This window comes from Aedes aegypti, chromosome 3 (assembly GCF_002204515.2).
Source record: "Aedes aegypti strain LVP_AGWG chromosome 3, AaegL5.0 Primary Assembly, whole genome shotgun sequence".
Taxonomy (NCBI): Eukaryota; Metazoa; Arthropoda; class Insecta; order Diptera; family Culicidae; genus Aedes; species Aedes aegypti.
This window is the reverse complement of record NC_035109.1, coordinates 8,516,952-8,536,120: the sequence shown is the minus strand read 5'-3', so window position 1 is coordinate 8,536,120 and position 19,169 is coordinate 8,516,952. Positions and strand designations below refer to the sequence as shown.

At 36.5% G+C, this 19,169-nt stretch overlaps 3 protein-coding genes across 6 annotated transcripts in view; 1 reads left to right on the top strand and 2 right to left on the bottom strand.

The window, feature by feature from the left end:
* Positions 1-6,647, bottom strand: part of LOC5571896 — a 58,520-nt gene extending 51,873 nt beyond the window's left edge. For 2 of the 4 annotated variants that reach the window (XM_021855394.1, XM_021855397.1), the window contains exon 1: positions 6,475-6,647. The gene's annotated coding sequence lies outside the window, so the exon portion shown is untranslated. The other 2 variants (XM_021855396.1, XM_021855395.1) reach the window with 2 other exon arrangements.
* A 7,507-nt stretch (positions 6,648-14,154) lies between these two features.
* On the bottom strand, positions 14,155-18,505 carry LOC5571894 (bifunctional lysine-specific demethylase and histidyl-hydroxylase NO66). Its single transcript, XM_001653758.2, has 3 exons — positions 18,378-18,505; positions 18,069-18,316; positions 14,155-15,889 (listed from the first exon to the last, which is right to left on the bottom strand). The coding sequence occupies exons 2-3, from the start codon at positions 18,309-18,311 to the stop codon at positions 14,225-14,227; spliced, it is 1,908 nt and encodes a 635-aa protein (XP_001653808.2). The 5' UTR covers positions 18,312-18,316; positions 18,378-18,505; the 3' UTR covers positions 14,155-14,224.
* Positions 18,506-18,564: 59 nt separating this feature from the next.
* LOC5571889 (39S ribosomal protein L33, mitochondrial) lies at positions 18,565-19,169 on the top strand. Its single transcript, XM_001653757.2, has 3 exons — positions 18,565-18,724; positions 18,899-19,002; positions 19,071-19,169. Exons 1-3 carry the CDS (start codon positions 18,684-18,686, stop codon positions 19,121-19,123), a joined length of 198 nt encoding a protein of 65 aa, XP_001653807.1. The 5' UTR covers positions 18,565-18,683; the 3' UTR covers positions 19,124-19,169.

The window sequence follows — 19,169 nt, the reverse complement described above, 5'->3', positions numbered from 1 at the left end:
AAAGTTGAATTTGTTATTTTTAGACAATTTCAAATTTTTGTATGGACCGTAACAATATGCAACACCCCGTCCTTCCTCATGTTGCGTTACGTAATATTTGAATGATCTCTAAAGCTGCTCAGTCATGGATGGATTAGCAATTGGTGAGCTCGTTTCATGCTTTTTCAAAGATAGGTACATAGTTTAGGTTCGAAACACTTGAACAAAAATATCTAAAGAATAATTTTAAAACAATTTTCACTTTAATTCTAAGAATTATAAATGTGTAAACTATATAAAAATACACCATCTTCATTAAAAAAAATTCTAAAATGATCTGAAAGTGCCTTTAACCCCTCTACCGGCAGCTTCATTTTTCCCCAAAAAACAATATTCAAATCGCGATAACTTTTTTGGTTCTCGATATTTTTGCACCATTTTTTTTCACAAGTTTTCAAAAAACTCTTCTATTTTTGGATTCTGTGTCGGTATTGGCCATTGGTCATCTAGTTTTGAAGATAATCCGGTATTTCTTGGGAGACCGACATTTCCCTATTACTTTGGCCGCCATTTTTGTTTTAGTCGATTTATTAAAAAAATAAAATGCGAGCTCTACAATGTCAGGTAATAAATAGCTTCCCTGAAAAAATCATTCAAATCGGTTGAGTTGACTCCAAGAAACATCATGGCCGTAGTGGTGTCACAAACGTAAAAGAAAGCTTATTACTCAAAAACGATTGCACCGATTTGTTTATTTTTTCACAGTAGACTCTTGTCAAGGTATAGCCATCAAAGCCAATAACCGAACATGAGAAAAAGTCTGTAACTGATATTCACGTTGGTTATGGGCGGCTACGCGTTGGTCCCCCATCGATTTTTGGAATATCTCGAATGATTAAAACCAATACAGATTATTTAAATAGAAGAGTTTTTTGAGAACTGACGCGTGAATGAAGCGAACACAGAAAAAAAAAATACTCAAAGCGCGCGAAAAACGAATCGGACAACTTGGGCCTTCGCAAAGCACTCAAAAATGGTGCAAATATATCGAGAAACTGAAAAGTTATAGCGATTTGAATATTTCTTTATGGCAAAAAAATAGAAATTGCTAAAAAAAGGGTTAATTAAGTCAGAAATAAAAAAAAATATAGTCTCTTCTATATAATCATAAAGAAAAATCATTTCCCTTGAAATGGAATTCAAAATATTGAGTGTCAACGACGTACCAAGGAAATTTTCTCTGGAGGGTGTTTTGTATTTTTTCCTAGCTGATATCTTGGAGAAATCAGGGCTGGTTGCGACTGATTGTCTTGACAATAAGAATTTTAGAGATCTTTCGCCTGAAAATGCCTTGTGACATTACGACAAGTCGTCTTCTTCTTCTTGGCATTAACGTCCCCACTGGGACAGAGCCTGCTGCTCAGCTTAGTGTACTTTTTGAGCACTTCCACAGTTATTGACTTAAATCTTTCTTTGCCAAATTTGCCATTTTTGCATTTGTATATCGTGTAACAGGTACGATGATACTCTATGCCCAGGGAAGTCAAGGACATTTCCATTACGAAAAGATCCTGGACCGACTGGGATTCGAATCCAGACACCTTCAGCATGGCTTTGCTTTGTAGCCGCGGACTCTAACCACTCGGCTAAGGAAGGCCCCATTACGACAAGTATTGTTGCTAATAATAAATCTTCGAGCTGTTTAGTAGAATACCTATAAATATACGAAAAACCGAATTTAGTACTACACCATTTAATTCCGCTAGAGTTTATATCCTTTGACAGATACGCGTATTTCGACCACAACGGTAAGGCCGTCTTCAGTGTCGTGTACTAGCCTTTTGAGTCTAGTCGAGTCTAGTACACGACACTGAAGACGGTTTTACAGTTGAGGGGGACAGACGCGTATCTGTCGAAGGATATAAACTTTAGCGGAATCAAATGGTGTAGTACTAAATTTGGTTTTTCGTTTATTTATTATTACTTGTTTAAGATGATTATGAAACGAAGCCAAGCATTAAATTTCCAAGAACACTAGCCCAGAGAACCAAGCAGCGCTCTGAGTTGAAAATTTGATCAATTGATCATCACCAGCATGCAACCAATCGATCAAATGTTCAACGCGAACGGATGTTAAGTTATCCAGATCTATGAACTGAAAATTCGAAATTTGGCTTCGTTTTGTAGCAATCAACTTAACCGTAGTTTTTTTTTCCATACATTACTTCGAAGATCTGTTCAGAAGTTTGTTTTGTGATTTTCACGAACTTTTTAAGTATTTCTCCGCAATACTTTCGAATACCTAGAATGTCTCATTTTTTCCTAGGGATAAAAGCAGATATTATTTCGGAGATTCCGTCAGGAATTCCTCTAAAAATCGTTAAACAATTTACATGGAAGTCTCAAGTTCTCCATAAATTTATCCATTAATTTCCCTATGATTTCCTCCAAGACTCTCATTAGACATTAGAGCATTTTCAAGAATTTAAAATTCCTTCAAAAATTCCCCCATTTTTATTGTTTAAAAAAAAAACAAGGAAGTCTTCAAAGAATTTTCCAGCCATTCATACAGGAATTTCTTCAAGGAAATGTCAAGACAATTTTCCATTTTTTTTTCGTAACATCCATGAGGAATTTCTAAAAAAAATCTCATGGTAATCTCTGATGAAATCCTACGAGGATCTCTGGAAGATCTCCTGGATTCTCCATGAAGTTCTTCCTAGGATTTTCGTGATAAATTGCTGAAATAACTGAAAAAAATTGAATCTCCGAATAACGTACTATAGGACTTTTTGAATGAATTCCATGAATTTATGATCAGGGTGATGACTATAATAATTGTTGTAATATTTTGATGAAATGCTGGAGTAAAGCCGAGATGAATTTCTGGAGGAACTTAATTCCCAGGTCGAGTTGATTGAGGAATTTTTGGAAAAGTTTACAATACATTTCATCGAATCATGCCTGAAGGAATTTTCTGAAAAAATCATGAGAATAATCGTGGATGAATTTCCAAAAGAATCTTTATGAAAATGACCAGATTAAATGAATAAATTGGTTTGCGAACTACGGCACTTTTTTTTAGGAAAAATTTCGTAACGATTTTTTGTTTTTTTTTTCAAAATTCTGGAATAAACATTTGTGAAAAAATTTTAGTAGCATTTGTTGGAAAACTCATAAAAAACAAGTGGAGAAATCGAAAAAAAAAAACAACTAGAGTCGAAAAACAACAGCATCGCTAGGATTTTTCAGAGTAATCTCTGTAAAAATTACTGGAGGTAAAAGCGCTGGATTTTCTGCATCAAATTCCTAAGAATTTCCTCCTGCAAGGGAACGTAGACGTCCTCTTCTATCAATTTGTCGAATGCTTGTACAAAAGGAGTTTCCCAAGCACAGAAAAAAAGTTTTCATCCCTTGAATTCCGTCAGCTTGTGATTTATAAGTTTTCGCGATCGCGGGCGCACCAGATGCCATTATTTTGTATTTTTCGCAATCACATCAAATAAATACATCTAAAGAGAGCTTGAATGTTACACCTCCATATAAAAGATCGCCGCTGCATCCCTGGAGAAATCACTAGAATCTCTGTATTGTGGAAAGCCGCGTAATAGTTTTTGAAGGTTTCTCTGGAGCGAACCGATTTTTGTACCAGAATTCATTGCAAGTAGGTTAAGGCAAATAAGTGACTCAAGAGATCATTTTGATTAAAATATAGACTTTTTTCCTACAAAGAACTGGGAACTGTACTTGCCTTTACCAACTTGGAAATCTTAAATTCTGTTCTTTTGTCTAAACAGGTTTTATGCTGAATAAATAAAGGACGAATATTTGTATTCATTGAAAAGGATTTTTGTCACAAAAAGGACATATTCTATCATGTATTAATGGTTCTAAATAATCCCTGTTGCTGGTCAAAATTTCATGATAGTTCCAGGTTTTCCAGGTAGGAGGTACCCTGTTATGACAACGGTAAGAATGTTGCATACATATGAATGTTCAACAAACGTTGAATTGTTTCTCACTCCAAGTGTCGGCATTAGTTTTGTTCCATTTGATATTTTTTGTTTACTTAAAATATTATATTCACTAGCATATTTATATCTCAAAAAATGGTTGTTTATCTAGATCTAATTACTTATCAAAGTGAATCATATGACCTAACGATCCTTCGTATTAACAGACAGCGCTTCTAGTAACCTTTGTGGAGATGCAGAGGTAAACACGGTCTTCAAATAGCAAAAGTCCTACAGGATTTTCTAGAAGCATTCTTGAAAAACGTTGAACAAGTAGATGAAAACAACGAATTTAGTACTATACCATTTAATTCCACTAGAGTTTGTCTTTTGACAGATACGCGTATTTCGACCTCAACTGTAAGGCCGTCTTCAGTGTCGTGTACTAGACTCGACTTACTCGACAAGTCGAGTCTAGTACACGACACTGAAGACAGCCGTACAGTTGAGGTCGAAATACGCGTATCATTCAAAGGATACAAACTCTAGTGGAATTAAATGGCACAGTACTAAATTCGTTTTTTTCATCTACTTATAGGTATTCTACTAAACAGCTCGAAGATTTATTATCACGTTGAACAAAATTGATGCGGTGTTTGCTGCTGTGAAACCTCAAATGAAATACTGAAATTCCATGGATATTTCACTTTGTACATTATTCAAGAGCTTCTTAAAAAAAGCGTGGGTAATTCGTAGATGAAATATTGGAGAAATTTATAGTAAAATTTCTGGAGCAACTCAATTATGATTCACTGGTCATAATAGTCAGTGGGCTGGTCACTTAGTGCGAATGTCGGAAGAAAGAATTGCGAAAATAATATTCAGCAGGGAACCAGGTAGAGGTCGGCGGCTTCGGGGAAGACCACGAATACGCTGGCTGTACGCAGTGGAAGAGGACCTGGCGACCCTAAACGTTCGGGGCAACTGGAGAAGTTTCGCCCAAGACCGACGAAGATGGAGCTCTACAATACGCCCGGCAATGGCGTGATGCTACGCTGTAGCCATCAAGGTAAGGTAGGTCATAATAGATTTCTCGAAATATTGGCTGGAAGAATGCTGGAGCAGTTCTTGAGATATGAAGTCACGATGGATTCATGTGAAAATGGCCGTATAAATAACTGAAAAATTCGGCGTCGGAACTCCTTGAGAAATTCTTGTAGAGGTTCCTGGAAAAAAACTACAAACAAATATCTTCAAAAACTCAGGAAAAAAAAAAACCTTTGAGATTTGTCTTGGAAGAACTTATGTAGGAATCTTTGGATGATCTGCTGAAGTAACTACGGGAAATCGATGTAAAAATTGACTTAAACATGTTTTATAGTAATCCCTGTGGAAATTCTTGATTAATTATTCCTAATCAAAATTCACTACAAGGAAAAGGAAAACGGTGACTTAACATTGAAATAGAGACCAACTCTAAAACCTAATGAGGTATCTTGCCTGATAGTTGTGGTGCATAATGCCCCTCTGTTCATATGCATAGTGTTTCATGTTGTGATGCGTTTTGCCCCAAAAAAGAGTGCATCTTGTCCCGTGTAAACATTTTTTTTTGCAATTTCTCATCGTAATAGGCTGTATGCAGTGCGGGAATAGTCATTACGCAATCGAAACCAGTCTTGTAATGATTCATTACGCATCACTTTCTCATTACGCAACTGTTTTGAGTTGCGTAATGAATCATTTACACAACATTTTTTTCAGAAATTGTAAAATTATGGTGAATGCATTCCGATATAATTTCTGATACCCTCAAGTGGTCTTCTACGAAATTGCAAAAAAAAAAAAAAAAAGTTGTACGTAACTCGTTGCAGAACTCGATTTTTACAGCACTCTTAGTTATTATTTTACAACTCGTGCTGTAAAAATCATCATTCTGCAACTTGTTGCGAACGTTTTTTTTTTACAATTTCGTAAAAGATCAATTGAGGGTATCATGAATTATATCAGGATGCATTTACCTTTATTTAACCATTTCTTGTGAAATGATTCAACGCAACTCAAAACAGTTGCGTAACGATACCCTAGTGATGCGTAAACGACTAATACACGTAAATTTTGTTTGGAGAATTTTAATTTAAAAAAAATTCTTTAATTGGGTTAAAAATTCACCCAGCACCAATCAGAATAAACATTAATCAACCATAACCAGATTCGCTTATTGAATCACTAAATACACTTTGTTAGATCTTCTTCATTTTGACACATCTTCCTCAACTGGTGCATTTTAGCCCAGGTCCCCCTACCACTAAAGAAGGACACTATCGCTTCGAGAATCAGAGCGTCGGGATGGCCGTCGTCTCTCTTGGTCTGTTGGCTCTTCTTATCATCACTTTTACGGCAATAAATGGTCGTAAATCTGTCTCCCGTCGTCGGTGCACAATTTGTTGCACGGTTCTCTCTGATAATCAAGCGAACGCCGCCACTTTTCCACACTAATTTCACTGAAAATGTCTCTTATTGTCGGAGGAAAACCATTACACACTTCAAAAGGAGGAACACCGCCAAGGCCTACTAATAGACGGGACCGCGCGCACTCTTCCCGTGTAAAATTTCTGACACTTCTGGATTTAGGATAGGTAGAAAGAACACTGATGCGGACGGGAAAGAAAACAGCGTTCGGTTTTGTGCACGTTTTGGGTTGTGTTTTGTTCCGATGTGGGTGAAGTGGGTGGGAATGGTCGGGCGGAGCGCGAGAAAGGGTGGCGATTTTTGACAGTTGAAGAAAGAAAAACCGCAAGTGTTGCCATTGTCGTCGGAAGCACGTAATGGTTGAAAGAGTCTACGAACACAGACAGGATGTCTGTGAGGCGATGTAATATATTTCATTAAAATTTAATGAGAACTTAGACATAAATTTTGTTCATAGTTTAAAATAAATACAAGACCAGATTGGTAAGGTCGAAAATTTTTAAATATAAATAAAATCTAAACCACCGAATATCATGCAAGCGTTTGTCACATGCGCAGTGATATGTTGCAACACGATTAGGTCAACTCAACGCAACATTGTATGGAAAACAAAATGTTGCTGCCGCATAGGGTGAACTTAACAAGTTGAATAATAACATAACATAATATGTCGAATTCGGTTTTGGACCTATGTTGGAACTGGCGCAATTCGGGACTACGAAGCTGCTGATGTTTTCTTCGGTTTTCTTCGAGAAAAACAAGGAGAGATATATTTTTTGCTTTTTTTCACGTACACGATGACAGTTCCTAACGAGGTTTTCCATAAGTGCGAGTGCTTTAGAAATCTCTTTTTGTTTCGTTGTCGCGAATCCGTTTTGAATCACAATTTCAACCCTAACCCGATTCAGGTTCGACCGTACTGCAATTTGCTTAACGATGGTTTGTTTATGTGTTGATCGCCGACCCAGTTCATAAAAAACGAAAACGACATTATTTTCGTTCAGTGAGCGTCCATAAGTTACGTCAAACAATAATTGGCTCTTACAATCTTTCAAGAAAACGATAAACCCAGTGAATCTCACCTGATCATTTCTAGACAAAGCTATTCTGCTCCTTAAGCGGACGTCCATTAATTACGTAAGGGATTATGGAGTGGTGGGGGGCGGGTCTGAGATTTCTTACGTAATTAATGGACAGATCCTTAAAGTTTTAGATAAAAAATTAGATTTGGATGAAATCTAGCTTTTTTTTCAAGACTGCAAAAAAATTTTTAAGTACATTGTCACAATACCACTATGGTGTAGTGTTATTGTGATTATGTAGGTCCCAAAACTTTTCGAAACTTAGATTGTTTCGCAGATAACATTGGTAGTTGAATAACAGCTTATTCAGCTGAAAAGAGGCTGAATTAACAGCATTTTAGCTGAATAAGCTGTTATCCAGTTACCAATGTTACTTGGAGAGAAATAACGCCAAATTCTCAACAGTGGAACGTTCCGTAAAAAAAATCATCAAATAATCTGTAAAACTGTTGTACAAAATCATAAATAAAAGCTCAAACATGGTAAAACTTAGAAATAAACTCTCCATTTGACGCTTAGGAAGCAGCCATGTTAACACTATATGAAAGAGGTATGAAAAAAAACTGAAACAAAAGGAGCTAATGAGAATAACGAGACAAATAATAATTTAGCACGATAAAAAGAAAGCACGATAATAAGCTGAACATTCACATGTGAAATTATCAGCTCTTATCAGATACTAAGATTTGTTCGCTAGTTGTTAGCAATATATTCTTTCAATTTGTCTGAACAATTCAATCAATAAAGCGTTTATACTAAGTAAAATTCGCTAAAGTTCCAGAGTAAATCTCCAAATTTGATTTCTTTATTTTATGTAAATCTCTAAGAGCTGGTTTTAACAGTGACTTTCCTTTTTCTTGGACCAATTCTGGACAAACATTTGAAAAGGGCTCAAGAGGTCTTGAGCCTTTTTTTTAGAAATATTGCTGCTGAGCCCTTTTAAGCCCGCCCACGCAAACTCACACCTCTATCAGAAACATTGGCGTTAGCTCTTGCTGATAGTGGTATTGGTGAGCATGATCAAGTTGAATTGGGCTCAACACAAGGGGTGGATCACTCCTGATGCATCTGATGCAACAACAAAATTAAATGCATTTAAATGCACATTTCGAAAAATGCGTAATTCACGGCTTGATTCAACTATTCTCTGTTGTTGTTGTCAAACTGTCAGTTTGATTTTTTTCTTAGCCAACTTGAGAAAACCAGTTTCCTTTTAGAAAACGTAACGAGCAAAAAGTTGTAAATTTCTTAGTGAATAATAAAGCTGGCAAATTATTGGAAAGGAAGAATTACAGTATCATGCACTGCTTCACCGTATCATTGTAATCTCATCAGTCTCAGTTCCTTATAATATCTCAAATATAATTAGCGTTGTTTCGGATTGTCATTTTTTATATATTATAGCTTTGGAAACCGACAGACTGGATGTGCCACGTTTGCGAGCACGGATTCTGTCTCATCAAATAGGTGGCCTGTAGACAAGCTCAACGAAGTTAAAGTTAAAAAATGTAAAAAGTTCTAAGTTTAAAAATCAAAATATTCGTTTCCTTATCTGGCATAATCCGCATAAGTTAACACAAAGGATATTATTAAAAATAAAGTTTTTGCTGATTATCCCTACCTAGGAAGATTAATATCCAGAAACAGTTGTTTCGTTTTTCAAATCTGCTTTAAATGCTACTCAACAATGAAGGGAGTGGACTTGGTAAATGCCCTAAGAGCAATTCATAGGCAACATGGCATAGATAATTGATAAGCTGAAAGAAATAACTGTTTTGATTAGTTAGAAAATATAGAGACTCTAACAACAAAAAATGACGCGTTGCTATAACACGATACGATTGTAGTCAGGGCTAAGTTGATGTAGAAGTCCAAAAAATGCATTTGATGCAGTTCAATGTACATCTGATGTGCATTGAGAAAGTGATCCACCCCTTGGCTCAACAGCGTCTTGCAAAGCCAATGTTTACCAATGTCGATGTGCCCTTTTGAAATGTTTGTCCAGAATTTATGTCATTCATTCGATGTTTCAACTGAAGCCTTTCTTAAGCTAGGTATGCTGTTCCGCTGCACTTCTACGCAGGAAATGGTCATGGATTTACCTAGAGTGAGCTCCATTTAAATTGACATTTCTTTTCAACTGAGTACTGCAAGCAAATAAAATTACTTTTTTTGAGCATTTCTTTTGTATGAATATTCTACAATTTTTATACGAGCTGTAACCAGTGTCTGCAATAGAGTGGTTCAAAAAATCGTTTTTTCTCCACACCTCTTGTCCTCCCAAAATTTTAGCTCATTTGGATGAAAACTGAGACTGCACACACTGCTCTTCAAAGTTTATATGGGAATTACTATGGGAAACACAAGCATTTTGTTCAATCGGTCATAGTGTTTGCCCATGTGCTCTTGAGGATTAGAGCTGCGCTGATACTGTTAGCTACATTTGTCAGTTACAACTAGAACGTTTTTGAATCTGATGACTCAGTAATTAGTTATTGAATTATAGCCAATCGAAAATTCTTCAACAATGCTCATTTGCAAAAAAAGGTAATATTCTAGTAATTCGATTAATTCTCCATGCAATATGTCGAATTTTTATTTGAAAAAAGCGATGCGCAATGTTAGGACCCATTTTTTACATGAGGGTCTTAATTTTTGCGCACTTTTAGCAATTCCAAATGGCACGTAAATACATGTTCGTCATTGCAAATGATAAAAGCTGTCGATCTTACAAGGAATGATCACTCAATTCATAAGGCAACGGCTACATATAATATGCCTACCTTTTGTATGAAGCTGAAAAATCACCGAAAACCCACTGTATTGACGCAGGAGGAGACTTTACTGTAAACATGGATAATTGATAGCGGGTGGTTTCCCAGTTGATGGACACATCTACGTTCCAGTCATCTAGCAGAAAAGCTCATTCAGTTATGGAAAATCCGGTACGTATGGCAATAAAAAAAAATCGCTAATGATTCCGAGCTAATTGATGCTTTCTATGGATTCGATTTCAGTGGAAAGTAAGGGTCCGTCCATTAAGAGACAGCCCCTAAACAACCTGCAGCTTGAAATACTAATGGACAGTATTGCAAACGAGAAAACTCTCGAGCATAGCTCTCCTGAGCTTCAGTTGAAGCACATCACTGCTAAAGAATCGTCAAGTTTATCTGGAAATCCTCCACTTCCAGCTGACGACATGTACAACAGAGAAGATTTTCTTTAAAAAGCTTACAAATTGTGCCAAATCGAATAGTTCACGACCTTTAGCAGTACATACGAACGTCGAATTTGGATAGTTATTCAAAGAGATGGAATGAAATAAGAAACAACAAGAACATAAAAAGGTTGAGAATTAAAAAAAAAAACAAAAGAATAAATTATATAAAGCAACGTTCGAAAACAAATAAGCTTAAACTACGGCTGTAAACTATATTTTTCAGATTGTAATCTTGTGAATATATGATAAAAAATGAAGAACAGAGTAAATCACTATTCGTAGCCACTCTATGTTTGGGGTGGATGAACAAATTTAATTGAAATTCACGGAAAAACTCCTGATGAAACTTACGTATATTAGTTGTACCTTTTTATTTAATACAAAACCAGTAAAAAAATAACATTATTTGGAGCAAACGAGCATTTTAAGGTATGCGCAAAGTAAGACAAATCATGCGCAAAGTTAGGAACAATTCAGATTTTGTGCGCAATGTTAGGCACAAGATATTGTATCACCTTTTGTATTTATTTTTTATGAATTATTTTTTTAAATCATGTGTTCTACTGGAGGGTTAAAAGCCTATCGTTGGCAGAAGTTTGAATAAAAAAAATACATATTCTAGCCTTATTTGAAGCAAAAATAGGATGATAATTTCTTAAATGCGCAAAGTTTGGTACGTACACGGTAATTTGTTTTATTATATGTATCCAGCGATGCCTACAGAGCAGCTCAATTATTATAGTCTAAGATTTTCAACTCATTTACATTTATCTTTTAGCTATAATAATAAGACCACAAGAATCAATCGGTAACGTTAGGAACAAAAAATACACTAATTGTCTTATCATGAATAAAAATTGTATATCAGTCCCACATCAGATTTTCACATCGCGTAACACAAAAATGGATCGTGTTTTCGTCATATTTTTCTCGGAGACATCAGAGTGAAAAGTAAAATGTGAAAATTTTATTGTATTGTCATTGACAATTTGTCAAACTTAATGTGGTTGCTTCTTGGTGTAATGAAGATTTTTTTTTTAATATTCGCATCGAAAACGCAATAACTACTTTTTACAGATGATTCGCGTTTCACGGCAGTTATAGCCTGACCTAATATCAAATAATAATCATCGTTGATAATTACATTTGACATTTGAATAAAAAAATATTGGAGCATGTTTCAAAACAGATTGAGTAAAATTTAAGAGGAGTTTTTTTTTTACGTTTTTTATTGTTGAACTTTAGAACGAAATGCTGGTGATGTTTCTAATGGAGTTCCAGCAACATGTAGAATTTTTTTAATGAGCTATTAGAGAAGCTTCTGGTGAAGTGAACGTTGGACAAAACTCTCGGTAAATTTACTTGTGAAATTCAATTAGTGTATTATGTTATTTATTAAACATGAAATTCAATGACACATTTTAGGACAGTATTGTTATAGATTTTTCTGGCGGTTTTTGAAATGAGCTCGCGAGATTTTTCAAAAGAAAATACTCATAATTGTTTTAATAGCTTAATTCAGAGTAATTTCTTGCAGATTTTTAAACAAAATAAAAATATACCATCAGTGCGCCAGTATCCGCTCATACCCCTATTTCCGCTCACTAGTGTAAAAATTGATTTATCGTGTCAAAAACCAACATTTTTCACACGGATATGTTGTACCATGACCCCACAGTTATGGATCAGATAGTGTGGAGTCCAACCTATAAAATTCTATAAAACGACATGGAAAACGTAAAATTGTAATTTAAAAGCACGAATCGAATCGTTTCAAATTGGAACTTCGGTTTGTAAACTGTTTTGAGTGTAATATTTACATAGGATTGCATAAAAATTAAAAATTGTGTCTGTTCCTGAAAACCATATTATGGATCAAATTGTGACATATTACGGATCAGTGCGCAAAATCAAGAGATTTTCAACTCAATGCATCTGTATTGCATGGTATGGCGAAAGTTAACAATGTGTCATATATTACTGCAAAAATAGCAGTATTAGAGCTGGAAACAAGGATAAAATGCCCTTTTTTTGTGATACTGCATTGTAGTAACTGAGACATGAACTGTTTCCGCTCCACACCAAGTTTTCCACCCATTTTTGTCTGCTAAAATATGAAATTTACAAACCTTGATGTTCTATTAGTTTTATCCTTAGTGCTATTGTCTGAAAATGTCAAATCCAATGCATAAAATATTATTATTATTATCTTTATTATCGAGATTTTCAGCCATAGGCTGGTTCATCTCCTATGCATAAAATAGCAGAAATCTACATTCTCCAGAAGTGATCCATAACCGTGGTAAACAATCATTTCCTGGTCCATATTATGGATCACTAGTTAGAAGTGCTAATATGCGGTATTTTGAATAAAAATTCAAGTAAAATGTTTTCCAAAGATGAATTCATACTAAATCGAAGCGAACGAGCATAAAACATGCTATAACATTTGAATTTTACCACCTGTGGGAGCTTATGAATGCTGACGGCACTTCTTACAGAAAACGACCATACCATATTGCAGTAGTAGCTATAGTTTAACCATAAAAAATATCCGAGTAAACAACGAAATTTAAAATAATGCATTTTTTAGTAAGTTCGTCTCAAAATCTGTTTACCGTGAGCGGAAATAGGAACACTTAGATGCAATAACTAATGCAATTAAATATTTTTTTAAGAAAATTTTTCAAATCATTTTTATTTTGCCGCTTATTACCTATACTTGAAGCTACATTGTGACATAAAAATAGAAATGATCGACACAATAGTTATTTTATAATAAACATTTGAACACATAACTTCCCTTAAATGAGCGGAATCTGGTGCACTGATGGTAATTTGAAAATATTCGTTAGTACTATACACATAAAAAAGCAATTGCATATCTCGATGCGAGGGATTTTTCTTTACAGAAATAGATAAGAAAATCCCTTTTCTTTGATTGTAATACTCAATTGCCAAGAAACATCATTTTAATTCTTTTACGAGTGCTAAGGTAAATATGCATCAAAGATCTACCACACCTTGAATTTTCAAGAGCACAAACTTCGAACGTATTTTGGTTCTCCGGATATGTGCTCTTGAAAATTCATGATGTGGTTTCGATTCAATATATATGAAGAGAAAACGAGCCCTATGATTGTTTCAATATGAACACTCAGAAATTTGACCGTAAAACAGGAATAGTACAGACTTCAGTGTGTCATAAGGGCCAAATGATATAAAGAAGTGCCAGCTAGCAGGGGAAAATCATTTGGACTGCTTGAACTACAATGTTCAAGTTATTGGTTTGAAGTTTGTTAAAAAAACAAAACAAATATTAGAGATACCTTTTCAAGGTAAACATTTCCATTCATAGAATCTATTATACATGGCGACCGTGACTGACAGGTCTTGAGGTTTGTAGACCCACTTCTGAGTAGATAATTTCTTTCAAAATAAAACATCTTGATAGATAAACAACTAAACTGTATTGGTAGCAATGAATAATGGAAATATTTACAATTAACGACTCAGAGCGTTCACTGCCCATGCACGACAATCAGTCCCTTCTCCCACAAGCTCTTGGCAAATTCGATCTTGTCCTCCACTGGCAAATCTCGAATAGCCACCGGATGCGGATACATCTTTACGAGCAATTCCACACCGAGGGCAGCGTCCTGATCGATTTCAAGGAAATTGGGCTCATACTCATGATACTCACGTGAGTTATCGGTGTGATAGTAAATGCGAAGTTTCTCCTCTTCGCTCACCAGCCGGAGCACATTGCAGCGAAGCAGACGAACGGTGCTGTTCTCGGTGAACGGCACCCGCAGACTAACGGTGCCATCGGCATTATGGTTGAAGCTGGAGCCGTATACTGTGGTGGATTGTTCAGTGTTCGATATTAGTGGAGGGAGGGCATCATGTTGGAAGCGCTTAGCCAGTTGGTCCACCGCACTATCAATGGCATCTTCGCTGAAAACCTTATCAACCAAGGATTTAATGTGAGAGATCAGTTGTTTCCGCGCGGGAGTTTCGCTATCCGAATGCACAATGCCAAAGTGCTGATGCAGGTTCAAGGGGATTCCCCGCCGTAAGTCGAAATGAGTTTCGGCTGCTTGAGCTAGAGCATGCGGGAAGAACAATTCAAGCAGATCGGCCCAGCAGTTCTTCTGATATACACTCATCGTTACGTGCAGGGAGTGATGACCGGGTACGGTACTCGCCTGATGGATGATTCCTCGTGGAAAATACAGCAAATCTCCTGGTTCCAGAACAACCTCCAATATTGGACTGCCGATTTCTTCCTGCGTGAAATTCGGGGACGATATGCGCGCTAGCATTTCGGCTGGTTCTCGTGGGCTGTATAGTTTCCAGTGCTTGCGACCTTCGACCTGAAGTACGAATGCTTCAATATCGTCGTAATGCGGGGCAAATCCTTGACTGTTCGGTGGTGTTAAGTAGAAGTTGGCTCCGGTCATGCAATGGAAGAACTCCTGTAGTTTCACATTCATTTCGTATACTCCGGGGAGATAGGTTTGCGGATTGAGCATTCGAATGCTGCAACCTTCTTCGTAGAAAGACCACATGTCCGGAGGGAGAACCCTACCATCAGGGTTGTGAGTCTCTCGCTGGCCCTCACGGTACGAGGTCACATCAATGTTTTTGGTGTATTCGATGTTGTTCTGCCGAAGCATTTCATCGATTTCCGCTCGCGAGAGTAGATTGCTGTAGTAAGATGGGTTCTTGCGCTGAATCAGCAGGGGTTTCTTTTCCCAGTAATTGATCATGAAATCTTCCACCGGAGTCGGGTGGATTACCCAAGCGAACTTCTCCCGACCAGCAACGATACTATCCTGGGCCGAGGTGCGCTGCATGCCATTTGCCTTAGGAGTTTGGGGCTCCTGTTTGATGGCTAGATTTGGAGTGCCTGCCAGTGGATGGGGCATTTGCTTGTTCTTCTTCTTGGGTTTTTTGGAGACAGGTGTCGAATGGTTCGAGTTATTTTTCAACGATTCACCATTGAATGATGTTTCGACTAGCGCATCTTCGGCTTGCTGTTGCGAACTGTTCAGCACTTCAAAATTCTTCCTTTTCTTTTTTGAGCCTTGAAGATTTATTTTAAGTCCCTCTTTGGGCTTTTTCTTGGCAGCATTTACATTTTTAGAAGCACTAGTGTTTATGTCTGAAGCAGAAGCATTTTTCTGAAATTTATATTGATAGACTGTAATTAATACTGTTTTCGTTCAGCGTTGCGAAAATCTAAATGATTAATATGAGAGTGTGAGTCTATCAACACAGTTTTCATAAAGGCAATAGTAATCGACATGTTTTCTGTATAAATCTGCGTAATTGTACAAAAAAAAAAAAAGAGACGGACTTTTTTGTATACTTTTGGATGAAACTACGGGAGAGTCAAGTAGAGCAAACATAGATGATTTAGTGTTTTTACTTCAGAAATTTCATCACGTTCTTTCAGAATATTTTTTCAAGAAAGTCCTAAGTCCTCCAGGAATTCATCCAGTGATTCTATCAACGGTTTCCCTAGCATTCTCTCGAAGATTCTCGTCTAGAACATGTTCAAGAATTCGACAAGTAATTTATCTCGAGATGACTCCTGAAGTTTCATAGGATCTCGTACAGAAATAAGGGATTTATTTAAGATTTCAACCAGAAATATCACTAACAATTAGGATAGGGTGCAGAGCTGCTTGGGCACTTCCATGATTCACTTTGGCATGGGGGATTTTTCTCGGCCAAATCGTCTGAAACTTTGCAATATGAACACAGTAGCATTTAAAAAAACTCCACTACCGAAGTGAATCAAAAGTGCCAAGACCAAGATCCCTACCAGGCATTTTTCCTTGGATATTAAGAAAATATCTGGAAAATATGTCTTAAGTAACTACTAATGTTTCCGAGATGAGCCAGCCTCGGGCAGCAAATCTCGTTAATAAAGATAATAATAATAATAATAATAACTACTAATGAAACTTGTTAAGTTTTAAAGTAACCGTCAATGATCTCCTACAAGGATCTTTAAAAGAACTCCTGGAGTCTAGAGGAACTCCCAGAAGATTTACCAGATAAACTGCAAAAATAATTGGAAGAAAATAATCAATCGAATATCCTACAGAATTTTCTGAAGGAAATCTTTGGAAAACATCGAACGAAATTCCTGAAGAAATTTGTGTAGGAATGAATCACCTTGCGTGGGACCTTTAATGGAAAACCCACGCAGATTTCACTCGAGGAAACGTTTTGAAGAACTGCAGTAGTAATCCTTTTATGCAATGCTGGATAAATTCCTAGAGAAAGTCATGGAGGAACTTTATGAGGAATCGCTCCTATTCCAATTTATTGTGGAAATCCTGTAATAGCTTTTAATATATTTTCTCAAATAATCCCGGAAACTGTTCAGAGCAATTCTGTTCATGAGATCTTGAAGAAATATTAATGGAAATTCCTTGCAGAAGAGCATCGACGAAAGAATTGTTGGTTTCTTGGGAAAACCCCTAAACGAATGTCTTCATAAACTCTGGAATAAACCTTTGAAGATTTTCCTGGAAGAACTCTTTAAGGGATCTTTAAAAGATCTCGTAGACCACGAACTGGAGAAATCGATTGAATAAATGGAAAATACCTGAAGAAAATCGTTGGATAAATTCTATTGGACAATATTCAGAGTATAATCAACTCTCCATAACACGATATTGAAGGGACCATCGAGTTAGGGAGGTATCGAGTCACAGAACAAAAATTTCTGAAAAAGCTGCTGATTTGTCGCGTAGTAGTCTCTGAAGGTTTCTCTGGAACCTCTGAAATTTAGCATCAGAATGAAAAAAGTGACTCTAGAGACCACTTTAATAAGAATAGAGACTTCCGTTAAACACAGATTGGGACTTGCAGTAAAGTTAATGACGTCGTTGGTAAAATAGTGACCAAATATCTAAAAATAGAGCTACCACGTGCCCTCAAAAATTCTTATTCAGTGAATTGTTCAGTTGATTGTTTAGAATCAATAAAAACTTGCATATTTGAAAGTCTTGAAAATACAAACATGAATTAGCAGTAAAGAACAATATATTTCGAGTAGTCATTTGTGTGCCGTTATGTTCTATAAGTTGATATTTTCTTGAACATCGAGCTATAGAGACTTGACTGTATATGAACAACCCCTATATGACAAAATAATTGCCAACAACAGATATATGTATTCTAACTGCCTAATAATTCTAATAATGCTAATATTCTAATTGCCCATAACTGTTTAAAATTTTCATGTCAAAAATATTTGATAAATAATTCAACAAAACTAGAGATGTGACGTGATCGAGTCCCATGATAGAATTAAGCACCTCACCCTTTAAGCATGATACTCACCTTCTTTTTCTTCTTCGGAGTCGAAACCGTGGAAGCGCTGGAATCGTTTTGGCTCAATTCCCGGGCGTGTTCCTGCACCAGGAGATCGATCAGTTGCTTCTTGCTAGCTTTCTTAGATTTTTTGGACTGCTTTTCCCCCGAGTGGTGCCCATTTTGCGCCAATGGTCGCTTGGTCGATCCCGAGGGCGAAGGCTTCGCTGCACTCGGAATGGGCGTATCGAAGATCGATGAAACGGCACTCATTTTTGCTGAAAGGTGGTATTATTTGATTATTGTTCAAGTTGAACAGTTGAAAAACTTTAAACTTACCTTATTGAAACATAAATTTTAGCTAACAAATAGTTAAACAACGAAAAACGAAACAAATTGATTCTATTTTCAGGAAAACGTGTGATTGTTTACAATGATCCCGGTTTCAACTTGAACGCGGTTTTCCTCTCGAGAGAAGTGTTGCGCGTTATTAGGTCAACTGTCAGAATTGAAGCGTTCGTTCTCTCTCGGCATGCAGGAAGCAAGCGTTTGCCAGTTTTCGAGAAACGTGAAAATAAACATTGGAGTCGAAGACGTGCGTGATCGTGCCGAAAACAGTTTTTGCGTAATATCTAATAAATCAGAATGTTTCTCACAAATCTTCTACTGAAGAAAGCGAAAAGCAAGTAAGTAGGTCACGTAGCATTCAAAAAGCTAGCGGAAAATTCGATACCTGTACTAGTGTCGCACAACTTTGGTTTCATAATTCCCATCGTAACCACGATTCCGCTCTCGGGCCAGTACAGTAGCAACTCGATTTTATCATCATCAATTTTCTTAAGTTTCATAATTCTTTAAAGGAATGTCCTGGTGCTGATGGAAAGTGCCGTCAGTGGTCATCAGTTCCTGAAGATTCGCGAACGATTGGCCGATAAGCTGGAGATGATCCGGTTCGATCCATACAGTAAGTCCCGGTTTAAAAAAAAGTATGCTTCCTATATTAATTATTTTATTGTGATTGATTGATTTCAGTTCAACGAAACAGTCTGTACAAGGAACGTAAGCGTGTAAGGAGCTTGAATTAGTAACTGTATGGATTGGATGTAATATATAAGCGTTATTCTGCTTATA